Genomic DNA, 13459 nt, shown 5'->3' with positions numbered 1-13459 from the left:
CAAAATGTAATCTTGGTTATCAGTCAACTCAAAACACTTTTATAATAACCAACAGACAGTTAAGGATTTATCTTAGAAATACTGGTACACTGATAAACAACAAGGCCCTACTGTATAACACAGGGAACTATATTCAATATCTTGTAATAAACTCTAATGGAAAAGAATCTGAAAAAGAATACACACACACACACACACACACAACTGAATCACTTTGCTATACACCAGAAACTAACACAACATTGTAAATCAACTATAGTTCAATAAAAAAAGTTTTAAGAAAGAAATGCTGGTACATTATTTCCAGGGTTAATCATTACATTAATTAATAACTGGCTGTTTTCAGCTTCAACTACCTTCTCTTCTTAAGAGGTAGAGAGAGACAAAATTTTAGTAACTGCTGCAGGCTGAAGGAGCTCTGTTCACCAGCAAAACCAACTGAGAAATGACCGCTAGACATTACAGTAGGTCCAACAGCCCTACATAGAAATTCCATTTAGAGAGCAAGTGTGATAGGTACTGTCCAGATAAGGAAGAGCCCTTAAATACATTGAAACAAAGACAAAGGAATGATTTTAGCAATATTGTTTCATAATGTAATTAGGGACAATAAGAGAGAAAAAAATTAAGTGTGCAGGAGCAAGCTACCCTGTGTAATATTTCTTACCATTTTATAGAGATCTGAGACACTAATCTGGTCCACATCCACTACTTCAAAGTCCTTTCGAGGCACCAGGTCCAGGCCCAAATGCCTAGCAAAGAGAAAGACCACATTCAGCATGCCATGTCCTCAAATTACTCATCTCTCTTTATGTGCCTGGGAGCCCATGCCAACCATGACCTTATGGACAGAAGTTCAGACACTGCCTCCGCAGGGACATGCCTTTATCCAGTAACCTAACTGTGTTCACCTTTAGGTAAATAAATGAGGCTAGGAATTTTAAGACTGTGACAATTTTCGTCATCAAGCAGTTCCCCCTGTGACGGTAAAAAGGATTCATTCAGTATCACATTTATAACAGATTGCTTGAGTTCACTAAGGATGGATTTTCTTAGATCATTAATAAGTTGTGTTTATTTTTTGATATCCCCCATCCTGCAAGTATGCACAGGCTCAGCCATGCATTACTTTCATTAGGATAAAAAAAATTATTCAGTGTCCAAGTAGATTTGTAATTCAAAGTCAAACACATAAAAATCACCTCCTGGGAATTCCAGGAGGTCCACTGGTTAGGATTCTGCTCTTTTACTGCCATGGGCATGGGTTCAATCCCTGGCTGGGAAACGAAGATACTGCAAGGCACAGCCAAAAAAAAAAAAAAAAAAAATCACCTCCTAAAGGTATTAAACTCAAAGAAATGTATGTTTTGGTTGAGTTTTATCTCATTTTCAATTTAATTAATACTGACACTGGGTTATAGTGAAGAGCTCACCACACATTAGCCAATACCTTAAGACACTTTAGATGGAAGTTTAACCAGGGAGCACGACTAATAAAGAAAACAATACTTAGAAGATCTGGTATAACCTGGGCAGGAAGGAATAAGTGATAATGATTAATAGTTGATTGGGAGGCAGTATGAGACAGTGGAAATAACTCTGGACAGGCAGAACTCTTGGGTTCAAATATGATACATAATTTATATTCAATACATGTTACGCCCTTTCTCACTCTCTAGAACATCAGCTCTAAATCTGGAGTCAGTGGAATTAGGGGTTGTGGACCCCTGTAACTACGTATAAAAGTATGTGCATGTGTTCATATATGCATTTTCTCTGAGGAGAGGGCCTATAACTCTCATCAGGGTTTCAGAGCTGCTCTGTGACCACCCTACTCTAAAACGAGTGTTATGAATTACTGCACCTGGCAAAAGTATGCCATAGATGATGGAAGGAGAAGTGTATATATTTTTTTCTTCACCTAGATTATGAACTACATTTAGAATATGCTAGCAAAACTAATTCCCTAGGCTCTTTCTGTACATAAAACTCCCACTTATTTAAAATAAGCCACATATACATCCAAAATGCAGAATTATTTTATTTACAATTTAACCCTATTTTATAGGAAACGATATGAAGAAGTTAAATGGTAATAAGACTGATAAAATAAAAATGGGGAATCAAACCTACATGAAGAAGCTATAAGCGAACACACTAATCACACAGACTAATATGATTACTATGATTAAGAATTAAAATTTAGATGTGTACTTTTTAGCAGGCAAAAAAAAAGGAGAAACCTATTTTTCTATTAAAGGATAAAAACCCATATTTTTCTATTACCTATTACTATAACTTGTATTATTCTATAATAGAGAAATATGAGTTTTTAAAGAGGAAATAATTTTTTGGTATTAAATGCAGAAAAAAAAAAACCCTCGTAGTTTTGCATGATGAGAAGATCAGTAATATACGGTTGTCCTTAACTACAATAGTTCACAGCTTAATGGTAAAACCATGCCATCAAATCTGATTACTGACGTTAATGCACTTAAATCTGTAAGAGATTTGATTTCCTGTCTTCATACATCAAAGAAGTACTCCATTCAATCACCTCTTATTAATTATTCTTAATTTCCCTGAAATAATTTCAGGCCTCTGGCTTCTAATACTTATAGCGTGTAAAGGCAGTAGTATCATGGAGAGCAAGATATAGCTGAAGCACATCCTTTCCACCTCTCTCATCTTAAAAAGCAATTTACATCTGAAAGATAATTTTACAGTTTTGATCTCAAATATTTAGAATACTTTTACATGCATGTGGAAAAACAGTGGAAAGATCACAAAAATGGTATTAGTATTTGTATAAGGAAAGTGAAATTAAACAATTTATCAATTTAAGATATTTTACAAATTTTCTGTAGTCATGCTGTTGAAAATTCTTTAAATACAAAAATGAAGAGATAAAATTTCAAACATATTCTTTAACCACTGATGGTCACAAAATATATGAGGTAGTCTAAATATTACAATTAATTAACAAAAAGAAGACTGTACAAATAATCCAATCAAAATAGATGTTTTCAGTACAACAGCTTAAGAAAAAATCCAGATGGATCTAAGTCAGTAAGGCCAGGGGTGAGAGTATATGCTCTGTAGTAGTGCACTACACGCAGTGATGGGGCTTGTCTGGAGAATGGCATCTATGCAAACTCTACCTTGGCACTATGCCACCCTTAGCCTGCTTGTCCATTCAATTATCCACCCATATACCCATCCACTCACCCCAAAGACACTCTCTGAGGATCTATCATGTACCACCAATGGTACTGGATATAGGAAATAGAGCAGTTTTGAGTCAAGCAAATGTTCATATTCCTCATGCTAATTCTCCCAAGATCAAAGTGTTTTCCCTCTCCTAGAAGTTGTTAGAACACAGTACCTTTTAGTTTCTTGATTTCGTTACCTTAGGAAATAAGAAAATGATTAACCGAAGAGATTAACCGAAGAATAAAACCGAAGACTGATTTCCTTCTACTAAGATCATCTTCAATGGAGGAAGAGTAGTTTCCAAAAGCTAAATTGAAGGACTGTCCTCATTGGAAGAAAGCAGAGGTGCTGCACAGTGAGAAACAACACATGTTCACTAAAATTTCACTCTGTAAAAGAGGTTCCTGGCTATTTCTTCCTATGGCATATTCTAAGAACAGTGAACAGTAAGTGCAGGGAATGGTCAACTTAGTCTCTTTATCGTCACAGCAAAGGAAGGCAGTGCATCAGAGTAGTTAGGAGCATGGGCTCTGATGTCAGATTGCCTAGTTTGTATCTTGGCTCTCCCACCAAGCAATACTGTCTTCTCTACTGTCACAGGCTATTGTAAGGATTAATCCATGTAAAGCACTCAGTACACTGCCAGGCATTGTGAACTGCTTCTGCTGTTATCATTATGTGTTACATCGTTAGCTAAAATATGACTTAAAGTACAAGGATTGTGATTAAAGAGAATTGTGTCTGAAAAAAGACTCCTAAACAAGCAGGAGGCATACAACTACATATACATCTACATACAGATGTAGTATAGAGCTGAGTTTTTAACATGGTCTTACCAACTGCTTAGGTGAATAGTCTTCACAAAAATAGTCTTCTCTCACCACTTGTCACTAATCACTCATCCATTCATTCCAATAATTCAATAAATATTAGCACCTACTCTATGCTAGGCTCATGATGAACTTAGGGACACAGCAGTGAATAAAAGACATATTTCTGCTCCTGCATTCTTTTAGGCGCACCACTCTAAAGACCGTGAATCTCTCTCTATCAAATTCTTTGAATTTTACTTGTCTTTTGAATGTTCCATATTCTATTCTATTTTCTATTGTATCTTTTTCTTCTGGGTTTCCTCATCTGAACCACAGAACATAGAAAATAACTTGAAGTTAATTAATTATATACGATGGATGTTTTAAGGCATTTAAGATCTAGTTCTCCCCCAGAATCAGTTGAAAAAGGCTAGAGATACTAAGATTTTCTATGGGCAGTGCCCTTTTCTAATACTTATGAGAGCATATAGATATAACTATACTAATGAAAGCATGGTATATTTATATAGTAATAAAATACAAGATATAACTAATAATAGCTACCTTTTACTGAACATTTAATTGGAATAGGCATTTTATGTATATCCCCTCTAAGCACTATGGGAAGTACACAGTATTAGACCCATTTTATAATTGAGGAAACTGAAGCCCAGAGAGGTTACTAAGTAGCCTATGAAGGGAGTACAGTTGAGCTTGTCTCAAGCTAGGTCTGTCTTACTCTGAACCCATGATATTTCCACTATACCTGCCACCTTTCTACTAATAACCATTAAGTTAAATACTAATGGCTATAAGTGATTGTAATCAATTTGGTCATAATATTTTGAGGAATAATTTTGTGTCAATACATCAATCCAGAAGGAAACAAACATAGACTGATGAATGAGTAGCCAACAGGCATAAGAAAAACCCACCTTGTTACTTAGATACATTCATGTAGTGCCTATCAAGTGCAGGCACGGTGCTAAGTGCAGGGTATGCTGATGAGCAAAACAGATGCACAAAGAATGAGTGTGTGTGTGTAAGTTAATCATTTGAACATGGTAACTTGAGAGAAGAATTTTGACACATGCATAGTTTAAACATAGTTATCTCAGACTTCTTAAGTATGGCAAGAAACTGATTGATGGGTACAACACCTTATATCAGAAGAACTCTAAGAAGGCATTGGAAGCTTCTGCTAATTTCAGATATCCTGAAGCTGGAAAATATCACTATGTCCTTAAAGAGAAAGTACTGAACCATAAACTTTTCTGAGTCCTAGCTAAAAATTTACTCAGAGGAAACTCGCTGGGGTTGGGGGCGCGGGGGGTGGTGGTGGTGGCAGTATTCTCTGCATAGTATAACTCAAACTACTGCTTGTGTTGCTTCCTCCAAGAGCAATTCCCTTGGTAAGGAACATAAACTAAGCAGGAAGAAAGGGACATGGGTAGGTTAGGATCTTTGAAAACCTGAGAGAAGGTACAAAAGAGAAGCGAGGGAGGGAAATAATTTGATAGAGAGGGAGAGAAAGAATAACTAGAAAGTATATATTTATTGGTGATTTGTCTTAAATGATGAGACTTCACAATAAAAAGATACCAATTTTTTCATTTGATACTTGAAATCTATAGAAACATTATTCTAATTCAACAAAAGCTTATAAAATGTTTACATTTTAATCAAATTGTACTTTCTACCTAAAGAAGAAATAGAAAAATCCTACAAATTATTCTAAGAGTAAAGTATTTCTTACTTAGGTATTCTTCTATGGGAAAGATCAATTAGGCTGTGTCAGTCCTGGGTTAACGCAACTTTTAACTCAGCTATGCTATATTTACTGTAGTGATGATAGTAGAGACTGAGAAGAAACTTTTCTCTATATCTTTATGGAAGGTGTCAAAAATATTAAATTAACACATTAAAGTTACATTGCTAGACAAATTATTTTAAATTTCCCTTGGAGAGGATGTAATTAACTGACTTAATCTTTGAATAGGAGACTTGAGCAGAGATAATGGCTAGTTAATTTGAATACAACCTTGTTTTATGCCCTTCCTGTATTTTAGAACACAATACTATAAATGCTGATTTCTACCTAATACAATTTTAATAATTTTCACTTATGGAATGAGTGTGCACATAGGCAAAGAGGCCAACAAGTATAAGCCACGTAAATTTAATGCCAGAATCCTCAAATTTTCAGCCAAATAAATAAAAATTCCTAATCTCAGGAAAAAAAATTATAATAGTTGTTATGTAGATGTGGAGGGCTCTGCATTTAACTTAAACTCTAAATACAGGAGTATAGTACCAGTTTAGTTTTTATCCTTGAAAGTTCTAACTCAGTGTTAAAGCAGATATATATATTATGAGACATGTGGTATAGATAACAGAACAAAGATCAAATAACCCACAGACTAGAGATACTGACAATAATTTTCCTGGTTTTAAGACTCACACTTAAAAATGATCATAAAGATAGTAAGGTCCTACATAAACTATATGGACTTTGGCATCAGTTCTGGGTACAAACACCAGTTCTACCACTCACTATGCAACACTGGAAAAAGTTCTTCTGAGCCTTTTTATGAGTTTCTTCATTAGGTAAAACGGAGCTCTTGTCTTGGAAAAGCATAATCGCATTTCATTATAACAGTGCAGATAAGTTAGACCATGCACTTGCCACAGTGATACAGGTAGATGTACTCAATAAACTATTAATAGCTGTTATTAACAGTGTCTGAAATAGGTTTTGAAAAGGCAGAGCTATAAAGTTTAAGAGTCTAAAGAAAAAGGCATAAAGTTTAAAATTATATACGATTAATATTTAATTACATTACAACGTAAAAATACATTCAGAAAATATTGATTGTGCACCCAAAACATGCCAGCATATGCTAAGCTTATCAATATTTTATGGCATTTATAAAAGTGTCGTGGAACAAGAAGAGTGGAATTATGAGGGCATACAATGGGAAGAATGGATACGGTTATCAGTGCTCAGCTGTTGCATGGAGCAGTCTCCTATATCTAACCTATTGGTACGAAATGACTTTATTTTTGCAGTACACCATCGTTTCTTTCAAATTAAGAAGGAATGTTTTTAAAAGGGTTACTTCGAGTGAGAACCAGAGAGAACTGTCCTATTGGTTTGGGAGGCAATACGTCTTTTTCCTTTAGTAACAGTAGACCTACAAAGTTCTCATTTAAGTTTTTAAGTGACTGTATTTTCCACTCGGGGTAAAGGGGAAAATGGAAAGAAGAAGAACTGGGGAAAGAAAGAAGTGGAAGGGGAGGGAGAAAGGAGAGAAGAAGATACAGAAGCACCAGGAGAGGAGGATCAGGGTTTCGAGAAAGGAGGGAGAAGGGAAAAAAGTGGGGTGGGGGGGGGAAATGGAACTATGTTTCTGGTTTAAATTGTTTATCAAAATGAACATATAAATACTCCCCCTATACACACACAAGCACATACAGACTTTGTTGAGAAAAAGTTATTAATGAAGGTGGAACAGCTCTGTACTTTACTGACAGGTATTTATAATGTTCTCTGCCTTTTTCAAATATAATTTGAACTTGTTTCCAAGCTATCATCTTTAAGTTTTCAGATTTGACTGCAAAATCTGATTGGTCTGTTTTCTAACTTTTATCATAAAGAGGTATTGATATTTCTAAAATATTTCTCTTGTTCATTTACTGGTATGTATAGTGCAGTTAAACTGCAACATAATGATTTATACAACTATTAGTGTCATCAGTTCAAGAGTAACAATTTGCTTGGCACATAGTGATGCTATGTTTGCAAATTACTACCATTATTGATTTTTTAAAATAAATACAATGATACCATATAGTACTGTTTGAAGCTGAGGAGACAGGATCAGTAGCTATACTGTAAGTTAACATACTACATTTTGCTAAGATTTTTACTGCCCAAAGTTAGATTTAAAGAACACTGTCTGATCTATCGTACATCTGAATTCATGTTATATCATACAAGGAGTCTGTGGTGTATGCCAAGCAATCCTATTAACAGTCAAGAGAGGTTGTAATTTAATGAAACAAACAAGGATAGGATGGTGTCACTTCAAAAGGTCACAAATAACTAATGTAGAGTTGTTCTTTTTTCTTTTCTACTGAACAGTACCACTCTGTTCACTGTTTATTAGATCCCGTGTTTCCTCTTTCCTGATTTACTCTTCTATTTCTGGAAGAACACATTCTCAAGTCTCTTCTTAAGAAAGGAGCCATGACAGGTAACTTCTGCATCCTTGAATACTTTAAAAGGGCTTTATTTGGCCCTTACACTTGATTATATAGTTTGGTTGTTTATAAAATTCTGGCTGGCAAATCATTTCCCGACAGAAATTTGAAGATATTACTTCATTATATTCTAGCATCCAGTGTTACTGACAAAACTTTTGAGGCTGGTGTGAATCTTATTCTTTTGTAAGAAGACCTGTTTTTCTGTCTGATAACCTTTTAACATCTTCTCTTCAGCCCCAAATATTGAAATATCTTAATGTGCCTCACTGTAGGTTTTGGTTTTTCTTCTCTATTCATTATACTAGGTATTTGACGGACTCTTCCAATCCTAAGTCACCTGCTCTTTGGCTCTAGGAAATTCTCTTCTATCATTTCTTTAGAATTTCCTCTTTATTGCCTTTGTTCTTTTCCTGGAAATATAATGTCTGATGTTGGATCCCCTAGATTGAATCTCTGTATTGTTGTTTTTTCCTCAACCATTTCCCATCTTTTTGTTTTATTTTCCTAGAGATGACATAAAATTATCTTCCTGTTCTCTTCCTAAATTCTTTTTTGAAATCCTATTCTCCATTCCTTTTTCGTAGCATTTTATAATGCATAATGAATCTTCTTGATTCTCTTGGAGGATACTCAGAGATTTTTAAAGTTCTTTACTAATCTCTAGCTCTCTCTAGGGCCAAGTATTTTGTTTATCCTGGTCTCCCTCTCTTCCCTGTGAAAGGATTTCTTCAAATACCTGGTAATACTTGATTGTCCATTCAAATTTAAAAGGCACTAGAAATGTGATGTGTTTTTTGTACATGGGTGGGTGGCTAGCAAGCTTCTCTTTCTGGTAAGTGGAAGGGATTTGTTCATTACACTTTGAAACCCTTAAATGCCTCAATATGGAGGGCTTTGCAATAAAGTCCCAGTTCAAACTTTTGTTGCCCAGTTTCCCCCTAGGCAATTGGTCTTTGTATTTGTCTATCTGAAAGGGAAACACCTGGCTGCCAGGCTTGCTACTCATGGTGGTGAATTATTACTTTACATACTTTTAAGCACTTCCTTTTTTTAAGCTCCAGGGCACACTCCCTTTCTTCCATGATTCTAGCAGCTGCAAGGCAGACCAGCTCCTTCATTAGCTAAAGTTTCCTCAATACATTACAGGCTTCTTCTTCTGTTACTAATCCTCCATCTACTTTTCAGCTTCTAGAAATGGGTTCACATATCCCATTTATTGCTGCGCTCCTCCCACTCTTTTTATTTTTTATCATCAATGATGTCTTGAGGGGGAGAGGAGCTAAAGACTTGTTCTAAAATATACTTAAGGTAAATGTATATCTTAAATAGGAAGCAACCTAGTCACTTCAAAGTTCAGTGGACCCGATTTTAAGAGAATGAGGCAAAAGCATTTGAGAATTATATCAATTATTAAATCTAGGAAGAAATAAAATCTGAGTACTATCTACTCCAGCTTCCCATGACAAAGTCTTATAATTGTACTTGTATGGCAATAGTAAATAGTCATACCCACTGCATAAATACAGAACTATTTCTGAATGATGAATTAGTTAAGAATATTCTGATGTACAGATGTAGACAGTTCCCATTTGTAGTATATGCTTATTCGGATTCATTATATGGCTATAAAATGTAAAGGACACCAAATTCACATGAAATTCAAAGGTACTAAGAGATGAAACAAAAGAGTATTCTGATTACTGAGGTTTAGAATCAAGGAATTTGAGATGGAAGAAACCCCAGAGGCTAATGTAGTCCAATTATTTAATTTTCTGGAAGTGAAAACAGAGGCTGAGAGAGTTTCAATGAGTAGAACCAGTGAGTGTCCTTTGCTATAAACTGAAAAAAACGACTACTCATTGTAAAAATGATCAAAGCTTAGTGGAGAATACAACAATGTCTTTAATCCCTAAAGATAAGCTTTGATCAGGTACAACTCTATGAGGACTGAGTTATCATAAATGAAACTGAGAGATGCCCAAATGACATTCATACTTACTCATTGCCCCAGTCCAGGCGCACGGTGATGTGCCGCTTAACCTCCCGCACCTGATCCTGAGTCAGGTGACCAGACAGGAGCTGCCTTCGAAGGTCAATAAGTTCATTCATCACATGGCGTAGCTTGTAGAAAAGATCTACTTTATGTTTCTGAAAGGGCATTTTTGGTGTTGGGTGAAATAAAAAAGGGATATGGAAAGGGAATGAAAAAAAAAAGAGAAATAGTTAAACTATGAAAAGTGCTCATTTCTCTGAACCTCTAAAAAAAGGCAATGTAAAGAGAGGCTTATTTAAGAATCTTAAACCAAAGTCCTTAGTTCCTACTGTCTAAAAATCTCTATAAAGTGACATCTAACAACATAATTGATCTGGCTCATGCAAAGTACCATTTGTCTATCTCTACTCTATACTGGACTATTAATTTTCCAGTAACTTACTAAACTTAATCAGAACCAAAAGAAACACAGGAGCCTAGAGTGGTTTTCTCTGTCAGAAGTTACTATGTATGACAAAGATTTCAACCATCCAGCAACATCTCCAGTTTCTCCAGGAAGGATACTCAAGTTGGGGTAGGGAGAGAGAGAATCACTTGCCCTATTTTAAAGAACTGTTTCAACATAAAGCTACAGTCTCTGGAGTGAGATTCATTCCAGGTTTCCAGGCCTCATCTAGCTTTAATTAGCTTTTGAAAACAGTATGTGTCCCTAGTGTCATAGAGTTCTACTCTTTGCAGTTCAATAAAAAGCGTCACCTTTATAAGAGTTAAATGGAAACAGCTTAATGAACTTAATTATGGACATCACAGTGGTTTTAACAAGTAAAAAATGTAAATGCCATGACAGTAGATGCTTAACAAAAATAAGCATCTTTACTTAAGAATATAGGTTTAAGAACTAAAGTTCTATTTGCTCACAAGTGAAATCTTGATTTTGGAATCTTTCAGTTTCTGTTTTTATTATAGAGAAGCACAATTTTATATGATAATTAAAATTCTTGGAATATAACTAATCTATAAAGAATGCTTTTAAAGACAGATCAATCTCTACCATAGTGTTAGTAAAATCTCTATCTAGGATTTCCCCTAAAAAGACACTTGTCAAAATAAGCTGGATTCAAGTGACTGTAAATAAAATTATAATTATAAAGCAAATTACAAATCAGTAGAATCAGCTAATGTTTTTAAGTGGCTCTGAGCTTATGATTAAAATGTTTGGAACATCATACTACTTAGAAATCATCTAATGGAGCACTAGAGCATTAGATTTTTAAAGGTCCATTTAAAGAGAAATTATTTTTAACTAGAAGACATTAGAAATCACGCACTCTAACTACATCAAGCTGTTCTTTCTTCACTCAATGAACATATGAAGAAAAGTTAAGCACCTTGATGGTACACAATGCTGGCAGATGGGCAGAACTCAAATGCTTGCCAGCTCAAATGAAACAAAGCCTAAGCAAATTACATCTGCAAAATTGAGATCTTGAGATAAGCAATAAAGGCAATGTGGTGTTTGTTTCCAGCACATTCATTTCTTTATGATAAATCAGGGCCACCTGTCTAAGTTTAAAATAGAAAGTTAGGATTATTATTTTCCCATCAAGCCATACACAACAATCCACTACATACATATACAAGCATTGATTTATTCATTCAATTAACAAATGCTTATGGAGCACCTGCTGAGTGTTATTACTTTGTTGTGATCAAAAGTCCCTACTCTCATGGTGCTTTCATTCTAGAGAGCAGAGACAGACCATACACAAATACACAATGGTGGTGAAAATTCTAAGAAGAAAAATTAAAGCAGAATAGGGACAGTGGGTGGCCAAGGGTACGTTGGCTGGGGAGTAGGAGAAGTTACTGCTTCTGGTAGAATGGTCAGGGAAAGGCTTCCTTGTGAGCCGAACTTTAAGTAGAAACCTGAATGAAATAAAGTGACAGCATTTAAGAAAACTGGGGAAATTTTATAGGCATGAGAAACAGCAAGAGCAAATGCCTCAATGTGGAAGTGAACTTGGCATGTTCACAGAGAATAAAGAAGTCAGTGTACCTGGAGCAAAGTGAACAAGGGGGAAAGTGGTGATGATGCAGTCAGAGAGGCAACACAGACCAGATTAGGCAGGGCCTTTGTAAATTATGTTAAGGTCTTTAGCTTTTACTCCCAGCAAGATGGGAAGCCACTGGAGATTTGGAATAGAAGAGTGATGTGATATGACCTAAGTCTTGAAAGCATTACTCTGAGTGCTCTGTTGAAAATAAATCATGAAAAGGCAAAGAGGACAGTCGGGGTCCCAGTTAGGAAACTATTTATTGCAACAATCCACACGATGATGGCTGACTGGACAAAGGTAAGAATGGTAAAGGTAAACATTTCAGAGTTTGGAATTTTGACATGTTTTGTAGTTAGAGCTGTCAAGATATGCTGATAGATTAGATGTGAGATATGAATGGAATCAAGGATCATTCTTTTTCCTAGCCTGAGAAGCATGTCTGGAAGAGGGAAACAAGGCTCAATTAGGACATGCTAAGTTTGACACCAAGTTTCAACATTTAGAGGTCAGGAAAGTGAGGAGAATCCAGCAAAGGAAATTGAGAAGTAAGCAGTGAAGTGAGAGGAAAAGCAAGAGAGTACTGAAAACAGGGTTTAAGGAGAACTTTGTTAAATGCACTGAGAGGTTAAATAAAATATAGACTGAGAACTGGCCACTGGATTTGGCACTGTGGTGGCCATCACTGACCACTGATGGAATGGGTGGAGTGAGTTCAAGCGTAATGGGAAAGGAGGGAATGGAGACAGAGCATAGACAACTCTTTTGTAGAACTTTCAGTAACTGGAAGCAGAGAAATGTAGCAAAACAGGGTTGTGCTATGGAGGGAGGGGTTTTTTTTTAATGAAACACAATTTTAGGCTATTTGTATACTGAAGAGAATAATCTAGTAGAAGGGAAAATTTGATGATGCAGGTGTTAAATCCTTAAGTAGTCAAGAAGAGATGGGTCCCATGTTAAAAGGCGGGGGGGAGGTTTCGCTTAACCAGGATACTCTATTGTCACAGAGAGGAAAGGCACAGAACTGAGTAATGACACAGGTAGTTGGGAGACTTGGTGATAGAACTAAATTTTTCCTCTGGCTGCTTTATTGCCAAGGAAATAAAAAGCAAAGTCATCAG

At 35.7% G+C, this 13459-nt stretch overlaps 1 protein-coding gene across 1 annotated transcript in view; it reads right to left on the bottom strand.

Moving 5' to 3' along the window:
- The window catches only part of DOCK3 (dedicator of cytokinesis 3), a 362194-nt gene that overhangs the window by 202470 nt on the left and 146265 nt on the right, over window positions 1-13459 (bottom strand). The window contains exons 5-6 of the mRNA XM_061197475.1: window positions 10291-10439; window positions 668-752 (exon numbers count right to left, since the gene is read on the bottom strand). Coding sequence (XP_061053458.1) covers window positions 668-752; window positions 10291-10439 — 234 coding nt within the window. The remainder of the gene's footprint in view (window positions 1-667; window positions 753-10290; window positions 10440-13459) is intronic.

Source organism: Eubalaena glacialis, chromosome 7 (assembly GCF_028564815.1).
Source record: "Eubalaena glacialis isolate mEubGla1 chromosome 7, mEubGla1.1.hap2.+ XY, whole genome shotgun sequence".
In the NCBI taxonomy this organism is placed as follows: domain Eukaryota; kingdom Metazoa; phylum Chordata; class Mammalia; order Artiodactyla; family Balaenidae; genus Eubalaena; species Eubalaena glacialis.
Note: the sequence above shows the minus strand (reverse complement) of the source record. Positions and strands in the feature narration are given on the sequence as shown.